Source organism: Rhincodon typus, chromosome 19 (assembly GCF_021869965.1).
Source record: "Rhincodon typus isolate 14 chromosome 19, sRhiTyp1.1, whole genome shotgun sequence".
NCBI lineage: Eukaryota > Metazoa > Chordata > Chondrichthyes > Orectolobiformes > Rhincodontidae > Rhincodon > Rhincodon typus.
This window is the reverse complement of record NC_063350.1, coordinates 5,681,912-5,702,654: the sequence shown is the minus strand read 5'-3', so window position 1 is coordinate 5,702,654 and position 20,743 is coordinate 5,681,912. Positions and strand designations below refer to the sequence as shown.

The following is a 20,743-nucleotide window of genomic DNA, read 5'->3' as shown; positions in this document are numbered from 1 at the left end:
GAGCTTTTCCAGCAACTTTGTTTTTGTTCCAATCTTTTTTCTGTTCTTTTTCTCTATAACTGGACTTCTTGACTGTTGTTTCCACCCTTGCCCTTGTAAGGCTTGTTTCTTCTTTATTCTGTTTTTTAAGAGAAATTTTCAAAAAAATGCCAGTTCCATATAATGCAATGATATTGTCATGTGGTATCTAAATGTGACATAAATGAGGTATATGGATTCTATTTACTTAAAGATCTCTAGTAGGTTTCTTTACAGCTGAACTAATTCTTGTAGTACAGAGTAACTTCCAAACACCGATTTACCTTGAGTATGAAGAATTCATAGCCTGCAGTCATATGACAATATCCAGGTACTTAGCTCATTTGCCAGTTGAGCTTCTTAAAGGGACATCGGTCCAAAAGTGATTCTACAACCACTAGAGTGAAGAATTATTACGATGATTATTTATAACACAATGACCTGGCCACATTTGGATCCTTAGCTGTCCAATTCTCTGCACCACACTTCACAAAGATGTGAAAGTTTTAAAGATAGTGCAGTAAATAGTTACAAGAATTATGCCAAGGATGAGGAACTTTGGTTATGTGAGAAGGCTAAGAAGGTAGTGTATATGCAAACATACGAATTAGGAACAGAATTAGAACATACCACCTTTAAAGCCTGTTCTGCCATTCAATCAGATCATGGCTGATCTGTTTGTGTTTCACATTCCACATTCCCGTCTTTCCCCGATAGTTTTTGATCCCCTTGCCCAAAAGGAATTTATCTACTTATGCCTTTAAAATATTCAGTGCCTCCACTACCTTTTGAGACATAATGTGCCAAAGTCACATAGCCCTCTAACAAAACAAAATCTCCTCATCTCTGCCTTAAAAGGGTAACCCCTGATTGTAAATCAGTGTCCTTATTTCTGGTCTCACCAAAAGAGTAAAGATCCTTTCTATGGTCACATTCCTCTTTGACTAAGGAGATCAAAACCATACACAGTATTTTAGGTGTGGTCTCACCAATGCCCTGTATAATTAAAGCATAATCTCCTTACTTATGTGTTAATTTTCTCTCATAACTGTGAGATTCTGTCCCATTGGCTTTCCTGATTATGTGCTATACATGCATGCTAACCATTTGTGCCTCGTGCTTTAGAATACCTAGATTCCTCTGCATCTCAGAATTCTGCACTCATTCTCCATTTATGTAACACTCTGCATTTTTATTCAACAACTTCACATTTCCCCACATATTATTCCACCTACCAGATCTTTGCCCACTTACTTAACCTATCTACATCACTCTGTATCCTTGTTATGCCATTTTCACTTTCCAACCTATCATTGTGTCATCGGCAAATCTAGCCACCATGCTTTCAATCTCCTCAGGAAAGTCATTCACATAAATTATAAAAAGTTGAGTGCTCACCATAGACTCCTGTGGGACCCCACTTGTCACATTCTGCTAATCAGAAAAAGGCCCATGTTTCTTCCGTGTTCAAAATCATGAGTGGTGTAGTCAAAGTAGATAGAGAAAATCTACTCCCATTGGCAGGAAGGTTGAGAAGCAGGGAATACAGAATCAAACTGCTTGGCAAAAGAACCAAAGACGACACAAGGAAAATCTACTTTACGATGTGAGAGGTTACGATTTGGAATGTATTGCTTGCAAGGGTGGTGAAGGCAGATTGGGTTGTGACTTTCAAAGGGGAATTGGAGAAGGGAAAATAAATACAGGGCTTTGACTCAAGAGCAAGGAACTGGGATTAGCTAAAATGCTTCTACAGCTAGTCTGCACCAAATTAATGCATTGAATATGGCTGACGTAACCATTCTTTGATTCTATATACCTCCTTACCCAATATCTTTATCACTGCAAATACCTCAATTCATCCTTCAATTGGCTAAACTCAAGGGATTACAAACCAAGTTTGTGGTATTTTTCAAGCTTGAATCCTTTGAATGCCTGTAAAATTTTGGCGAGTCTGTGTATCATCGTGATCAAGTTTGGCCAGAAACAGAATGCTCCAAGGGTAGCCAATTCAAAACTCTGTACAAATGAAGCATGACTTCCCTAATTTAATGATGTGATCCTACTAAAGAAAAGGCCAAAGCTCCAATAGTCTTTTTATTAGTTTTTCTACTTGTCCAAAAACTGTTGGTAATCTTTGTATATGGAGACTCTGTTTCTTTCCACAGGTATTAGTCTTTCATAAAAATGATTTTGTCTTTCTCTAATTCACAGTGGCTAACTTCACATTTCTACTTTTCTCAAGTAACTGTCCTGTGAATTTCTGTATGACAGAGTAAGTGTACGATTAGCCGTCAAGTCTGAATATCCATTTCATGGCCTCCAAAGATACAAGTAGAGAAATGAGGTGCCACCTGTAGAGACTGTAATGAAGACATCATGGAATATGAGTTCCCTCATTGGGGCTGTTAATCTGGTCCAATCAAGGAGCCCTAGCTGACAATATAAAAACACAAGTGTCAGAGATACTGACACTTTAGTACTGCCTCATTCAGAGTGAGGTACCAAAGCCAAGCACTGTACATGTGTAAATAAAGGATGACTTGCTGACGGACACTGGGCTCTGTGGAATTATTTCACTACCCACAGCAGATCTCAGTGCGCAGAATAGTGTGATGTGTTCCACAATCACAACAGCCCTTCGGGTTGTTTGTCATCTTTCACACATGGAACAATTGGCAGTATCATCCATGCCCATTGTAGATTCAGTTGAGTACTAGCCACCATTTTTAAGAGTTGGAGGCTGGGATCAATGATGAGGTGTTGATTATTTATGCTGCATGTGTTCCATGACTCTATATGCCCAGATAGTGAGTTGATACCAAATGTATGAAAAATTGCTGTTGTTTTCTAAAATAGCTGGTATGAATTCAAGTACTTTTTGATAGGTTTTCAAATCCTTAGAACAATGGCATCTTGGCAAATTGCAGAGTGTGGGACAAAACTCGGAGTCACTCAATCAGAGGTCCTAAACAACCTTTTTATTGTGAAATTTAGGATGATTAACAATTTAAAGGGATTATGTAAATACAAGTTGTTAGTGAGTAGAAAATATAAATTTATAGCTGAAGCAGATCCAAATATAATTATTGATCCTTCACTGAAGTTTCATATCAATATGAAGCTGTTATTGAAAAAGGTTAATCTAATTATTCAGTTTCAGGTAATGCCAAGTTACTTTAAGCAAAAACAAGGCATTTTATTGAGTGATGGCATATTCAAAATATTATGTGCGCTTTTCTGCATCCAGCCTTCAAAAGTATCTTGATCATTTGGAGAAGATTCAAAGAAAAGTAACAAGGATGTTTTTAGAATTTAAGTTTCCTGTTCCAAATTACGAAGACCAACTTGCAAATTTAACTTACTTTCATTGTGCAGGTCATGGTGCTTTAAAATCTCAGCAAGCTTGAGTAACTTAAGATATTATGCATACAACTAAGAAGATACAACACAGGTAATTAAAAATTAGACAAGGCTGCAGAAGAGAATGATAAACATCCAAAAATATCAAAATTACACGTTAAGAACATTTGCATTAAAAACCAAAAACATTAGTATTTGCAATGTTGCTCCTGTCTCACAGAACAATTTGTTTACCTCACTATGCTGGATGTGTGAAGCAATTTTAATGCAAAAGCAATTTGGTTAAGTCACAAATATGGATTAAACCATCACATTATTAAAGGAATTAAAAATTATGCTACTATTCCTTTTCGTTCCTCCTGCCAGGAGATCTGTGTCATGGTATACCGTTCTTGTCTGTCTCGTGCCATCCTTACACATCAGCTGTAGCCTGTCTGCAACAGCTCCGTGATCTCCATCATCCAACCACACTTAGGTCAACCCTCTTTCTGTTATTTTGCATGTTATCCTCTGGAAGAGATTTGTGCAGCTTTTTAGCTTCAGATCAAATGACACATTTTGGAATGTCTTTTTTTTTAAAGCACTTTTTAATCTAGCAATTTTGAGTACCTTTTCATTTGTTTCATGTGTTTTTCTTTCTTCAGTTTACACCTCAGCATCGACTGGTCATCTAGGTTTCTGAGGCAGTCAAGGAAATTGGAAAGAATGCAGCATCTTATAAGTTTTCTTCCATTTTCAAGCCTGAGCTTTCCTCTTGTTAATATCCTTCACCTTTGTAAAATTACTTCTGGCTATCTCTATCCTCCTAATTCTGCATCCCATCTGTCATTGTTTGTACTGAATAGATAGACTTATCTTCTTGTTTTAGTGTGACACCATCTACTTCAGTCTTCACACTAGCTTTTCCTGACATAGTACTTCAAACTGCAATTTGTTTTTGTCTCTTGAGGCTCATTCTTGAATGATAGTCTGTACTTCTAGATTTTACTTACCCACATATTTTGTAGGACCTCTTCTAATTCTGAGAGTAATGCTGTTTTGTTGGTATACTGCAAATCCATGTGCTTACCATCAATTTTTAACCCGGAAGTACGTTTAACCCTCTTAATATTTGTTCTGTGTACAGACTGAATAATTTGCTAACAACAGTACACAGTCTTGGCTTACTATTCTCTTCGCTTGAAACATGTTAGATTGTCCCTTTCCTAGCCTGGTGTTCATTTTTTCATCCCCATGTAGGCTCTGGATAAATATCACATCTTTTATTGTCAATATCACATTTCAGCAACATGTCTATTAACCTTTAGTGATTAAATGCAATTCAAGTTTCTTTCAAACTTATGAAGCATATGTGAATGTTCTTCATTACTTTCAATTATGTATTGGAGGTTGTTTCATTGTTAAATGTTGTACTCTTTCTTGTTCCTAATCCAGGTCTAAATCCAGACTGCTTTACACCAATTTCTGTTTCAAGTATGTTTTTATTTCTTTGAATTTTTTAAATTCTTTCTTTCACTTTAATGTTCTGACTCATTAAATTATGGTTTTAAAATGATTCCACATTTACAGTGGGATCACCACTCTCTGCTTTCTTACATTACCAACAGAATAATAATGGGAACCCACAATTTATACTGGAAAAAAATGATGACAACTTCTGAATTTATCCTTTTCAAGCTGACAATCTGAATCATAGTAGTGAAATGGTAAACAGATTTCAGGACACTGATTTTTTGGAAGTAAATGAAGGCACATGACAGGGAAATGAATACACCATTGTTTTATGTTGTGTGCTTTTCCCTTTCATACTCCTACAAAGTCAAATGAGATGTTCTTCCTCTCTTGCCCACTGAGTCACTGGTACTATTCATGAATAACGCTTCAGCACCTCAGGTATGATTAAAATCCTATACAGCTTAAGACTAGTTTAGTTTGTAGAAACTGGAATTAACATAGTATTGACGAAAAGCTTAAAACTGTGGTTTCACTAAACTGGAGACATCTGGTGCCTCCAGTCAAGAAGTGTTATATTACCGAATACTTTCTTTAAAATTTTTCAAACTTAAGCCATAATCTTAACCATAGTTTTTTGAAAAGGGGTTTCAAATAAGATGCTGTGAAATTATTAGTAAAGAAATCCCTCCTGCGTGCCATCCTGTGTGCATACAAATCTTGAGGTTTGGCCTGAGTTTATCTGAAGAACAGACAGATGAACCCACAATAAAACATAACCTTCACTTAGGCAGCACTGAGCCTTCACGGCGCCAGGGTCCCAGGTTTGATTCCACCCTGGGGTGACTGTGTGGAGTTTGCACGTTCTCCCCGTGCCTGTGTAGGTTTCCTCCCACAGTCCAAAGATGTGCAGGTTAGGTGGATTGGCTGTGTACGGTTGGAAATGTACGGTTATAGGGGTGGGGTGGGGTCTGGATGGGATGCTCTTCGGAGGGTTGGTGTTAACTCAGTAGGCTGAATGACCTGCTTCCACAGTGTAGGGATTCTATGAGTTTAGATTACCTCAGTGTGAAAGTGTTGCTACCCAAAGGTGGTTTGGAAAAATTAGTGACAGCCATGGATCAGCAGCTTCTAAATTCAAGAACTGCAGGTTCAAGTCATGACATCTGAAACTTGAACATGAAGGGCAGAATCTGACAGGGCTCTGAGTGTTGTGGGCTATGGTGAGAAATCTGGAAATCGCATGAATAGTTGAGCATGTTTGTAAATATTGTCACTTCTCACTATCCTTTGTTGTGTTGAGAAAAGGCATTCCATGTCCAAATGCAACAAGATCTAAACAATGTCCAGACTTGGACTGAAAAGTGACAAGTAACATTTGTACCAGGCAATGACCATTTCCATTGACATTTGATGGTGTTACTATCACTGAATCACCCACTATCAACATTCTGGGGGTTGACCAGACATTCAACTGAGCTCGCCATATAAATATATTGGCTACGACCTTCTGACCGCCACCCCCTCCCACCCCAAAAGCTGTCATTCATCTATAAGGCACAAGTCAGGAGTGTGATGGAACATGCTCCACTTGTCTGGATGGGTGCAGCTCTAACAACACGCAAGCTTGACACAATCCAGGACAAAGCAGCCCACTTGACTTGCACCACATCCACAAGCATCCAATCCCTCCAGCACCAACGCTCAGTAGCAGCACTGTTCTCTGTGTACAAAATGCACTACAGAAGTTCACCAAAGATCATCAGACAGCACCTTGCAAACCCATGACTGTTTCCATCTAGAAAGACAAGGGCAGTAAATACATGGGAAGACCACCACCTACAAGTTCCCCTCCAAGCCACTCACCATCCTGACTTGGAAATATATTGCTGTTCCTTCGCTGTCGCTGGGTTAAAATCCTGGAATTCCGTCCCTAATGGCATTGTGGGTTAACCTACAGCACATGGACTGCAGCATTTCAAGAAGACAGCTCACCACCACCTTCTCAAGGGTAACCAGGAAAGGGTAATAAATGCAGGGCAGGCAGTGATGCTCATGTCCCACATGTGAATAAAAAGAAAGGAAGCTTATTATGGCTGTTAGCTGTCATCAGTCAAGGGAGTGAACATCATGCAGTACATTTCATTGCTACTTAATCTCATTTTTATGTGTCAGCCATGTATGCAACAACCACACTGAATATGCCTCAGGCAGACAGCCATGTCTCAAAATCTAAGGGGCATGGTTCACACTGATGTCCGGTGGGGTGGGGGGCACTTGTGAGTCAGAGCTTCCTGGCACAGTAAGTCAAGGGCAGTTTCCAACATCAGTCCAAGGACTTGAGAACAGTCGGGCATCTGGTGAGGGAGTCGATAAAAGTATAGTATGGGGAGTGGTCACTGTCAGCCCCATGGGTCTGTGCAGCAATCTGAGAAGTTGTGAGAACACAGTTGGGAAGTTATACAAATATCAGTCAGGGGAGTGGTCAATCATTGTTTGGGGCTAAGTTGCTTCTGGGAATGGGTCATGGTCAGTGCAGGATTCATCTATGAAACATCAAGGAGGGGAGGGAGTTTTCAGGGTGCTGGCACATGGGAGGGTGGTTGGGAATTTACTGGAGTGCAAGCAGAATGCTTGGATGGAGATGAGTTTACAAAAGTGAAGGGGAGCACTCTATATATAAGGGTGGGAAGAAAGATTATAGAGTATAGGAGGGCAAGCAAGAGGGAGGGAGGGTTGTCAATTTGTGAGCAGCATCCTGGCTGCCAGGGTAAGAACATTAAACTACACGATCTGGCAAATTCACCTCATATACTCAAGACTGGTGGGGTAAGGTGGGCGGATCCAGACTCAGACAGGTTGCTAAGTGATACCTATATGAAGTTGATGGGTTCAGCTATCAGAAAGGAGATTTTGATGTCTGAGTGTTCCTCTATATAGAGAGGCTGAGCTGACATCTCATGGTTCGAGGAACCGCTGTTGCCCTTCATTAATCACAAGTGTGCAATGGAAATGAAAAGGGTTGGGACTTCACCTGGAATGGGTGGGGTAAGTGCTTCATTCAATGAGGAGGGCTCTGCAAGATTTAGATATGTGGAACCCTTCAAAGGGAACTTCAGTCGACACTCACCCATGCTGTGAGGATGAAACATACTTGCGATCTCATAATTCCTTGTAACCCTTGGCATTAGTCTACTGTGTGCGGTCCAACTTTTTCACTCAGTACTCAGGGCCTTTTCATGCAGGCTAACAGTTGAACCCCTCTAAAACTGTGATGCAACAGCAATATCAGTGCACCTGGAAAGATGGAGCTTAGTTGCCAAAGTCACAGGCACCTGCAATTCACACTGCATGCAGATGGAGGACAATTGCTGACTTCACACCTTGGTCCACAGGACACTGTCTAGGGATATAGGTGGGTGGTTGCATTTGCTGCTACATAAAGACCCAAACAAGTCCACGGAGGCAGCCAGATGATCATATGCTGAGACAGCAGAGTCCTTACGGTGTTGCTGCACTTCCTCATTCATTTTGTACAAATGACCAGTACACCCAACAAACCTGTTGCTTCCATGGCTGCTTACAGAGTTTATAAACTCCCAGATTCTCATACTATGAGGTCCTTTCCTACTTGGAGATGAATAGGTGCCTGGTCTCCAGCAATCCTCCGAGTGCCAGTGGCTGGGGCATTTCATTTTTGACCAGCTGCAGACATTACCAATGCAAAAGCTAAACTGGCCATTTATTCATCACTAGTTGTAATATCTCCCCCTGCCCAAATGAACTGGAATGTTCACCTACATATCAAAAGTTATTACACGTCAAAATATATTATCAGCTGTAAAGTAGTTTGGGCTACATTCAGGATCTAAAAACCACTACATAACTACAAGTTATTTATTATCATAGAAAATGATGTTGTTATCCTTGTAAATGCGCAAGTAATATCTATTTATTTTGCCTAGCCTTTAGTTCTCCAACATTCAAGATGGCTCGTACTATTTACTTTTGCTGGATTCTCCAATATACCTGCTGCCTCCTTGTGTATTCACATCTGGTGATTGAAGAAAAAGACCCAGAAACTCCACAAAACAAGATTATTTCTGGTCTCCAACCTGAGCAGGAATCGAAGTATACTGGCATCTCCATTGTAGGTTAGTCATGAGATTGTTGGGGATAATACCTGAGTAGATGGTGGTAAGTGGAAGGGAAAAGAAAGCACTTTAAATTAGTTGTTTTGCATCAATACTGAGGGTCAAGAGAAGAGTATTGAAAATCACTTTTGATAAGAAAAATTATTTGATTTAAAAGGGGTCTGTCCTTTTTGACCTGATTACTGAAACTATCTGATATGCTATTCCTGTGCTAGCATGCATACTGCCAGCTTGGTGTTCAAAGAATTATTCTAATTTGCTTCATATATTGTCTAATTAAATTTCAATATTTAGCTTTAAGAGCGTAAATCATTGTAATATCAGTTATTCGCAAGTCTTAGGAGACAAATTTCTGGGAAGTTTCATTCGAGGCAGGAAAGTACAATGGAGTAGCATTCCCATCAGCCCTTGTGTACTGTAAGCTAAATGTATAGGATTATTTAAATAGTTTGAGTGGTCACCTGTAAGGCTGCATTAGTCGTAAAGTCTGTGACTGTATGACTTGTGGCCAAGAACATATGAACAGATGGAGAGTATGATTCTATCAGTTATTAAAAATTCTTATAAAGTACATTTTTAGAGTTAAATGATCTCTCAGGTTTTTACTTGATTTTAAAAATCCCACCTGTTGTTGAAATGCTCACTCTCCACCCACTCTGACCCCAGAAACTTTGGTCTCTTCATATCTATAATTAAAAATAGGGAGCATTTGGATGATGAAAGTAATCAGAGGTTAATAATTGGCGATAGGGGAGGAGATGGCCTCGTGTTATTATCGCTGGACTATTAATCCAAAGACCCAGATAACGTTCTGAGGACCTGGGTTTGAATCCTGCCATGGCAGATGATGGAACTTGAATTCAATAAAAATCTGGAATTAAGATTTTAATGATCACGAATCCACTTTCAAAAGTCGGAAAAACCCATCTGGTTCACTAACGTCCAGCATGTGACTCCAGACCTATAGCAATGTGGTTGACTCTGAACTGCCCTCTGGGATGTGCAATAAATGCCAGCATTAGCCGTCAATGTTCTCGTCCGTGAATGAATAAAGTAAAAGTAAACACATTTTTAAAAGGTAAATCATATTGGACTAAATTTGCAGAATTCTTTGAAATAGCTGAAAGGGTTAATGAAGATAAATCAGGAGATGCATGTATGAACTTTCAAACAGAATTTAAAAACAGGCTGTATTATGGGCTTGTCAGAAAACAGAAACTCATTGTATTAATGGGGCAGTGATAGTGCAAATAAAAATATAATTGAGAATGACAATCTTGTGGCGTAGTGGCAGTGTCCCTACCTCTGTGCTAGAGAGTCTGGGTTCAAGTCACACCGTATGATGTGATGGCCAAGTAGGTACCTGTACATAATAATGTGCCCAAATAAGCTTACTTAAAATTAGCTGTGACAGAATGCAAAGAGTAGTGGTTGTTTTTCAAATCGGAAAGAAAGTACATGCTGTGGTCCATTGGGAATTGGTAATGAACTTTAGGCACCATAACTCACTGAAAGCATAGGTAAGGTTAGAACATTAAGAGGTTCAGCACAATTTGTATGAGTATGGGAACATAGTTTTAAAGATAACACAAAATTGGAAATGTACTGAACAATAGTGAGGAGCGTATGAGATCAAGAGGGCGTGGACAGACTATTAAAACAGGGAGACACATGGCAGGTGAAATTTAATGCAACAAAGTGTGATGTGATTCATTTTGGATTTAAGAATACAAACCACACCATATCATTCACAGAACATTGAACATAGTAGGACAATCTGATAAAGCTGCATATAAAAAGAAGGCATGTAGAGATCCTTGGCCTTATGAATACATTGTAAGTCCATCTAAATAGCTACTCAACACATACTCTACACCTTTAATGTACTTTGCTATAGTATAGCACTAAAAATAGTTTTCATAGATATGGCCTAAACAGCCCTTTATAGAGCTCAAATTTGTATGCTCCTATGTGGGAGACCAGAAATTGTGCTGAACCTCTTAATGTTCTAACCTTACCTATGCTTTCAGTGAGTTATGGTGCCTCAAGTTCATCCAGCTAACCAAGCTGATATTGCACTCTGAAAGATGTCTTTCTGTCCAAAAACAGATAGCAGCACTTACCTCAGTTTAAATGGGAGTGTTTAAATGTCTGTTGACTGAATTCAACTACCATACAATAAAGAGTACTGCATGAAGTTGAGCAGATATTGCAAGTGCAGGATTGTTGAAACCCGAATGCTCTTCAGCTCTAATGGTCTTCATGACATCACTGTAAGTCTGGAGTTCATGATAACCATGAAATGAAAACTTACACAACATTGTTTACAACCTATGTTTATAACAGAAACTTGGTAGATGATATCGGCAAGGAGACAACATGATTAGTCAACTCCTCAGTACAATTAAGTCATTGTTACATTTCAGAAGTTTTAGTTCCTGGTCTACCGCAGCAGTTAACACTGCGCTTCAGATTTGACTCCTCAGTTTCCCAACCTCTCACATTTTCCTTACAGAACTGCCAAATAGCAGAAAAATAAATTTCAGAAGAGATGATAGAAGAATGAGCCCCAGTCCACCTAAAAAAGTAAGTAATATCAGGCAGCTTTTTGTAAATTTGTCTTTGCAGTTATGTCCATCAGAATTAAAGCATTTTTGCCTTCCAAGTAACTAGATTAGGCAGTAAATTTACTAATGTGACAATGAGTCACACATCTATGGAATTCACAATTTTACTTATTGATCTGAAATATTTCACTGGAGCTACAGATCAATATCCATAATCTCTGACATGGGGTCCTTGGACTAAAGAGGTAAAATTCAGGCTACCTGGGTTCCGACTTTTGATTGCTATAGCAATCTCTGTCAGAATGCAAATGTATATGTCAGTTGAGGGTAGAATTTGACTACGCCAGAAACCATGACTTATGGTTGAATGCCCTATTAATATTTGTAATGAAAACAGAAAATGTTAGAAATACTCAACATATCAGGCAACATCTGTGGACAGAAACAGAGTTCAAGATAATGATAATTTTTATTTTGCTTTCTAACACATTTATATCTGGTTAAGCAAGATACCGGTAAATAGGTGATATCAGAACTATGATTTAACATAAATTGTTACTTTTAAGTAAATCAGAGATTGAGTAAGTTCCCAAAGGTGAGGAAATAGGACCTTTCTGTAAGTGTTTGAAGCTATAAGGGCATCCAGATTGTTCAGAAGACACAACAACTAACAGCTGGACAGGAGTAAGCCAGACATACTAATAGATTCAGCAGTGTAGCACACATCAGATTCATCCTTCTGTCTGCCAACAGTCATAAAATCTTTGCCCCTACCTTTTGAGGAGTGTGCTCGTGACAGAGGCAGGTCTATTCTTGCCAATCAGTCATTGGTCCCCCAAAATGAGGATGACATTTGCCAGGCTTTGTGGTTTGTATGTCCTCGGGTGACTCTCAGGTTAATTCTGGAACCATTGACCTTTAGCAGAGGATACCCTGAGAATGGGAGTATCAAGCTAGGGTTCTTCTCACTTTCTTTCCTCTTTTGCCTCTTTCCACAGCAGAGTTTCTGCAGTCAGTTTCCAACTGGTATATGGCTTGTTGGATGAGGCACTGCCACATCGCACAGCTTGCAGGGAAGTTGCTCCCACACATCCAGCACATACATACTAGAATACCCACCCCTTTCACATTTTCGAGATCTGTATTTACATTAATAATAATAACAGGAACCAATGTTACCATTCTACCTGCACTTTCTGCATTTGACTTAGACCGTAAGATATAGGAGCAGAATTAGACCATTTGGCTTATCGAGTCTGCTCCATCTGATAGGATTCTCAGCTCCATTCTCCTGCCTTGTCCCCATAACCCTTGATCACATCTCTCCCTTAAAAACACTCAATGACTTGGCCTCCACAGCCTTCTGTGGCAATGCGTTCCACATATTCACCACCCTCTGGCTGAAGAAATTCCCGATCTAAGTTCTAAACGGTTGTCCCTTCACTCTGAGGCTATGCTCTCTGGTCCTAGTCTCTCCTGCCAGTGGAAACATCTTCTCCATGTCCACTCTATCTAGGCTTCTCAATATTCTGTAAATTTCAATCAGATACCCCCTCACCCTTCTAAACACCATCGAGTACAGATCCAGAGTCCTCAACTGATCCAAACATGACAAGCCCGTCAACCCCAGGATCGTTCTTGTAAACCTCCTCCAACGACAGCACATCCTTCCTTAGATATGGAGCCAAAAACTGCTCACAATATTCCACACACAGCCTGATCAGAACCTTATATTGTTCTCATATTCTAGTCCTCTCAAAATGAATGCTAACATTACTTTTGCCTTCCCAACTGCCAACTGACCCTGCATATTAACCCTAAGAGAATGCTGAACTAGATCTTGCAAGTCCCTCTGTTGTTCAGATTTCTGAAGCCTTTCCCATTTAGAAAATAATCCATGCCTCCACTCTTCCTACCAAAGTGCATAACCCCACACTTTCCCACATTGTATTCCGTCTGCCATTTCTTTGCCCACTCTGCTTGCCTGTTCAAGTCCTTCTGCCTCATAGCACTAGGGACTGGGGTTTGATTCCAGCTTTGGTGACTATCTGTCACGTTCTTTATGTGTTTGTGTGGGTTTCCTCTGGGTGTTATTAGCGATATACAGCATGACTTTGTGAGGGGAAGATTGTGCCTCACTAACTTGATCAAGTTTTTTGAGGAGGTGAATAAGAGATTCATGGATGATAGTATAATGTAGGGTATGGAGGGTAGTTTGATGTTAGTAGGATAATAGGTCAGTACAACATCAAGGGCTGAGGGGCCTGTACTGTTCTATGTTCTATGATTGCTGAGGGAAAAGCAGTTGATGTTGTCTACATGGCTTCAGTAAAGCCTTTGACAAGGTCCCTCATGGCAGACTGGTACAAAAGGTGAAGTAACATGGTATCAGGGATGAGCTGGCAAGATGGATACAGAACTGGCTTAGACATAGGAGACAGTGGGTAGTGGTGGAAAGACGCTTTTCGGAATGGAGGGCTGTGACTAGTGGTGTTCCACAGGGATCAGTGCAGGGACCTCTGCTGTTCATAGTCTACACAAATGATCTGGAGGAAATGTAGCTGGTCTAATTAGTAAGTTTGTGGATGATACAAAGATTGGATAGTCGAAGGATACAGCAGGATTTAGATCAGTTGGAGGCATGGGCAGAAAAATGGCAGATGGAGCTTAATCCAGACAAATGTGAGTTGATGCATTTTGGAAGCTCAGGCGACTGTCTGTGTAGGGTTTGCATATTGTCCCCATGGTTGCGTGGGTTTCCTCCGGGTGCTCCGGTTTCCTCCCACAGTCCAAAGATGTGCAGGTTAGGTGGATTGGCCATGGAAAATTGCCCATAGTGTCCAGGGATGTGTAGGTTAGGAGGATTAGCCATGGGAAAAACAGGATAGTGGGGTGAGTCTTGGTGGGACGTTCTTCGGAGAGTCAGTGTGGACTTGTTGGGCCAAATGGCCTGTTTCCACACTGTAGGGATTCTATGATTTACAAGATCAAGCACAGGTAGAAATTATACAGTGAATGGCAGAACCCTTAGGAGCATTGATATGCAGACAGATTTAGGTGTGCAGGTCCACAGATCACTGAAGGTGGCAGCACAGGTTGATAAGGTAGTATGAAAGGCTTATGGCATGCTTGCCTTCATTGGAAGGGGCATTGAGTGTAAGGATAGATAAGTTATGCTGTAGCTCTATGGAACTTTAGTTAGTCCACACATGGAATATTGCACATAGTTCTGATCACCACACTTCCAGAAGGATGTGGATGCTTTAGAGAGGGTACAGAAAAGGTTTGCCAGGATGTTGCCTGCTGAGGGGGATTTTAGCTATGAAGAAAGATTGAATAGACTGGGTTTGTTTTCACTGGAACACAGGAGGTTGAGGGGTAACCTGACAGAAGTTTATAAGATTGTGAATGGCATGGATACAGCAGAAAATATGAGGCTTTTCCCAGGGTGGAGGGATCAATTACTAGGGGACACAGGTTCAAGGTGCGAGGGGTGCGGGCGGTAGTTGCGGGGGGGTGATGTTTTAAAGGGATGTGCAAGGCATGTTTTTCACATAAAGGGTGGTGAGTGCCTGTAATGCTTTGCCAGAGGAGGTGGAGAAAGCAGACAGAATAGCAGCATCCAAGATGCACCTGGACTAATACATGAATAGGAAGGGACTAGAGGGATACAGATCCTGTAAGTGAAAACAGTTTTAGTATGGAAGGGCAAAATGTGTCGGGGCAGGCTTGGAGGGCCGAAGGGCCTGTTCCTGCGCTGTATTATTTTTTGTTCTTTGTTCTTTGTGTTCCAGTTTCTTCACATAGTACAAAGATGTGCAAGTCAGGTGGATTGGCTACGCTAAATTGCCCTGTGATGAGCAGGCTAGATGGATTAGTCATTGTAAATGCAGATTACAGGGATAGTGTTGGGGCTAGATTTGGGGGGAATGCTCTTCAAAGGCTCAGTGCAACTTGAAGGGCTGAATAGGCTCCTTCTGCACTGTTGGGATTCTATGATTTTATGCTTTCCCCGCTTTCTCATCACTACCTGTCCCTCTTCCTATCTTTGTATCATTTGCAATCTAACAATGTCTTCAGTTCCTCTGTTCAGATTGATGATGCATAACCTGAAAAGTTGTGGTCCCAACACTGACTTCTGTGGCAGTCCACTAGTCACTGGCTGCCATCCTGAAAAATATATCCACAAACCAACTGTAAAAACATTACCGGAGTGGCTAGAACTCAGACAAGCCTACAAGTGGATAGGACAATTACACACACAAATAGAATGAGAAAATATCAGAAAGTTTACTCCTCTCACTTACATAGTAGTAATGCTGTATATTATGCACACCTGTTTCTGGTCCAAACTATTTTGGTTGCAAAACTGCAATTTTAAATCCCCTAACAGCTGTTGAATGGATCTTGGGGCCTCTTGGAATAAATTGCCATGATTTAAAACTATTCCTAAAGATTTTTGTTCTTCTTGACTACTCTAGAGACAGCTTGACATAGTAAACATGCAGTAGATCCCTGAGACTATCTCTACATTCCATGATCCAATGCACAACACCTGTGCAGCAAATTGGCTGTCTTTGTGACAAACAGAATGGCTGTCCCATCAAAGAATCAAACAAATTCTTAATAGTCAAAATCCCTGCTTGTGCAAGAATTAACAGTTCCTAAGTACCTTGGAGGAAGCATTTGACTGGATAACTTTAAGCAAGTACAGTCTTACTTAAAGACAGTAAGGACTCAAAGCAAACACTTAGTGCCTCAATCAGTGATTGACTGATTGATTTATTGTCTTGTGTACTGAAATACAGTGAAAAGCTTTGTTTAAAAATGGCACAGGCAGATCATAGTAAGCAAAGGATATACAGATCAAAAAGACTTAGACAGAGGCATACAGGTTACATTACATAGGGTGTGTGCTAGGTGAGATCAACATTAGCAAGATCAGCATTACTTGAGGCTAGAGAGATCATTCATCAGTCCAATAATGGCCAGGAAGAAACTGTTCCTGAATCTGCTTATGTATGTGTTCAGACTTCTGTATCTTCTGCCTGATGGAAGAGGTTGTAGGAGATCATTACTGGGGTGCAATGGGTCTTTGACAATGTTGGTAGCCTTTCTGCAGCAGAGAGCCGTGTAAATGGAGTCCATGGATGGAAGGTTGGCTTCCGTGATGGTATGGGCTGTGCACAACACCTTCTGTTGCCTACCAGGCCGTTATGCACCCGGACAGTATGCTTTCAATGGTGTATATGAAGAAGTTGGTGAGGGACTTTATGGACATGCCAAATTTCCTGAGTACCTGAGGAAGAAGAGGCATTTTCTGCCTTCTTGACTGTCGCATCCATGTGGGAAGTCCAGGACAGGTTTATTTAACTAGTAGGCAATCCCTCAATCTTAGTTCCGTTGATGTAGATGGGGGTGTGTTCTCCTACGGTACTTTCTGATCATGAATGCTATTCCTTAAGAATGATAGTAAAGCCAAAGAATAGAGAAAATCATCACTGAGAATGTTTTCATGCATCTTGGTATCAAAGCTTTTCCTCACCTTCTGCACTTCAGCATTTTGGAATACCAAATAGTTCTGCTACGGAGTGGCAAGCAGGAACAGTCTCTTTGAATCTGATCTCCGTTTTGGTCCTATGAGAAGGAGCAGTTTTCCACAGATTAGGACTACAGAAGTGAGAATCACCTTTTAGAGTTAATGTCAGCTAATTTCCCAACTGACACATATAAAGTTGGTATTCACAGTGCATTATTATGCGTGTCATTTTCCCTATATGTTGACCAAATTAATAGCACATGATGTTCAAAGCAGTGAAGAAAAAGGAGCAAGAAAATAGTAATGAATTCCATTGAAATATTAATTGCTTCTTCCTCTATTTATCAATACTAGTTTATTCCTCTTCCCCAAATACCCAGATACACAGTTCTATATAGTCTTCCTTCCTCTAGTCTTTGTCTAATTGAAATTCTTCACAGTCTCTAAATTGTATGCATTCCTTCCTAGGAGACATGGAACTCTTTTCCTTTCTCAATCTTCATTTTCTCCTATAATGTACAATTATTTAAAACACAAGCTTGATGCTACCAACCTCCCTGTGTTTTGATTTCCTTTAATTTTTTATTCCGTCCTCTTTACTCTTTGATGTTATCTTGAATTTGGGACCTTTGTCCTTTCACCTTGGTTCTACCGTTCTTTATGAAGACAATGCATATCAGTAATGGGATATAGATTTGATAAAATTTTATAAGGATATTTGTTATAGTAATTTGTACTGTACTCTTCTCATCTTTAATTTTCGTCTCTTTAAATATAGAACAATGGGATTGCAACACCTCATAAGGTGAAGAAGCTAAAACCAGAGAACGGTCATTGTGTGCAGCTCTGGGGAATGTGTCTTCCACCATCTCCACCATGTTGCAATCCTTGTGCCTTCTGCCACTGCCGATTTTTCAATACTGTCTGCTACTGCCGGAAGCTGAATGCCAAGTGTCTGGACAGAACGTAAGCAGCTGCACTCATGATGAAGGACAGCATATAAAAATTAAAAATAAATACTATATACGTCTTCTTGTTGGTTATTGTCAAATCAAATTATGGGTAAGGGTAAAGATAGATTCCAACTGATTGAGAATTATTTACAAATCAACAATAAAAATACAGAACATTGTTTTGTGCCATGACTGTGAAATTGAAGGGTCACAAGCCTACATCTAAAAAAAATGTTTGGCAAATGTTCTGGGGTGAGAGAAAGAACAGCAAGAGAGTCATTTATCGATTGCAAATAAAAAAAATGAGTTACAACATTTTTGCGAATGACCATGCAACACTTCTGTACATAAATAAAAACAAAGTTAAGAGAATCACAAAAGGAAAATGTGTTGGGAGGATGTTATGAACAAATATTATTTCAGTAGTAAATTGAATGACAAAGTATTAATTAACTTAAGCTTCAGGTCATTGAGGTCTGTCTTATCATATATGAGAAAATCAAAATGTTTAGGAAAAGAACACATCAACAGGGCAGGCTACCCTCATTGTATTTGAACATAAAGCGTTGATCAGACAGGGAACAAAGTGGAAAATTCTATTAAATGCGTACCGTTCTCCCTGCTTATGTTTCCTATATCAAATGCCGCTCAGAGAATGAATTGTTACCATGCAGTAATGAGGAATGTCTGGCCCAACATGTGAATTGCTATCTGTTACAACTTACCATTAAAAATACATTTGGACAGGTACAGGAAAGCTCTGAAGGGATACGGGCCAAATACAGGAAAATGGGAATGGTGAAGCCTGATCAGCATGGACAATAGAACATAGAACATAGAACATTACAGCGCAGTACAGGCCCTTCGGCCCTCGATGTTGCGCTGACCTGTGAAACCAATCTGAAGCCCATCTAACCTAAACTATTCCATTATCAGCCATATGTTTATCCAACGACCATTTAAATACCCTTAAAGTTGGCGAGTCTACTATTTTTGCAGGCAGGGCATTCCACGCCCTTACTACTCTCTGAGTAAAGAACCTACCTCTGAGTTTTTTGAAAAGGTGGCTAAAGCTATTGATGATGGTCTTGCAGTTGATGTGGTTTATCTGGACTTAAGTAAGTCTTAACAAGGTCCCACGTAGAAGACTCGTGGAAAAGATAAGAGCCCATGGGATCCAAGGCAAGTTGGCAAACTGGATACAAAACTGGCTTACAAACAGGAGGCAAACAGTGATGGTGGAGATAACAAGGTGTAGGGCTGGATGAACACTGCAGGCCAAGTAGCATCACAGGAGCAGGAAGGCTGACGTTTCGGGCCTAGACCCTTCTTCAGAAATGGGGGAGGGAAAGGGGGTTCTGAAATAAATAGGGAGAGAGGGGGAGGCGGATAGAAGATGGATAGAGGAGAAGATAGGTGGAGAGGAGACAGACCGGTCAAAGAGGCGGGGATGGAGCCAGTAAAGGTGAGTGTAGGTGGGGAGGTAGGGAGGAGACAGGTCAGTCCAGGGAGGACGGACAGGTCAAGGGGGTGGGATGAGGTTAGTAGGTAGGAGATGGGGGTGGGGCTTGAGGTGGGAGGAGGGGATAGGTGGGAGGAAGGACAGGTTAGGGAGGCGGGGACGAGCTGGGCTGGTTTTGGGATGCGGTAGGGGGAAGGGAGATTTTGAAGCTTGTGAAGTCCACATTGATACCATTGGGCTGCAGGGTTCCCAAGCAGAATATGAGTTGCTGTTCCTGCAACCTTCGGGTAGCATCGTTGTGGCACTGCAGGAGGCCCAGGATGGACATGTCGTCTGCGGAATGGGAGGGGAAGTTGAAATGGTTCGTGACTGGGGGGTGCGGTTGTTTAGTGCGAACCGAGCGTAGGTGTTCTGCAAAGCGGTCCCCCAGCCTCCGCTTGGTTTCCCCGATGTAGAGGAGGCCACAATGGGAACAGCGGATGCAGTATACCACATTAGCAGATGTGCAGGTGAACATCTGCTTGATGTGGAAAGTCTTCTTGGGGCCTGGGATGGGGGTGAGGGGGGAGGTGTAGGGGCAGGTGTAGCACTTCCTGCGGTTGCAGGGAAAAGTGCCCGGTGAGGTGGGGCTGGAGGGGAGTGTAGAGTGGACAAGGGAATCACGGAGAGAGTGGTCCCTCCGGAAAGCAGATAAGGGTGGGGAGGGAAAAATGTCTTTGGTGGTGGGGTCGGATTGCAGATGGCGGAAGTGTCGGAGGATGATGCGTTGTCTTCTTCAGAACGTACCGGTTTTGTTTCTGATTTCCAGCATGCGCAGTTCTTTGGTTTTTATGGGAGAGAACATCAGTTGGGCAGAGTGTAATAGGTAAAGGTCAGCCTGGGAGAATGAATGCTGCTAATGGGCAGCATTAGTGGCTGTTAATCGGCCGTTTATTGTAGCAGCCCATATGATGACACGTGCCTGCCATTTCAACACACCCCTATGTTCCCTGGCCAACATCTCTGTCTCGGGTTAGCTGCAATGTTCCAGCGAAACTCAGCACAATCTGGAAGAACAGCACCTCATTTTCCGCTTGGGAACTCTGCAGCCTTCGGGACCCAAAAATTTTGAAGGATGAGCATCTTTTCCCATGTCCTTACCCCAGCCTCTATACACCAGGCCTTGTCATCACATGGACTGCTACCACCACAACCCATTCTCAGCCACTAACGGTCCCCATTAGCAGCTATTCATT

General features: G+C 41.1%; 1 protein-coding gene across 3 annotated transcripts in view; it reads left to right on the top strand.

Moving 5' to 3' along the window:
* asip1 (agouti signaling protein 1) overlaps positions 1-18,225 on the top strand; it is a 29,647-nt gene extending 11,422 nt beyond the window's left edge. Inside the window, exons 1-5 of one of the 3 annotated variants that reach the window (XM_048608234.1) lie at positions 3,408-3,472; positions 4,816-4,854; positions 8,799-8,987; positions 11,503-11,573; positions 17,872-18,225. In XM_048608234.1, coding sequence (XP_048464191.1) covers positions 8,822-8,987; positions 11,503-11,573; positions 17,872-18,063 — 429 coding nt within the window. In that variant the 5' untranslated portion in view covers positions 3,408-3,472; positions 4,816-4,854; positions 8,799-8,821 and the 3' untranslated portion in view covers positions 18,064-18,225. Of the gene's footprint in view, positions 1-3,407; positions 3,473-4,815; positions 4,855-5,253; positions 5,275-8,798; positions 8,988-11,502; positions 11,574-17,871 lie in introns of those variants that run through there. The other 2 variants (XM_048608233.1, XM_048608235.1) reach the window with 2 other exon arrangements.
* The last annotated feature ends 2,518 nt before the right edge of the window (positions 18,226-20,743 follow it).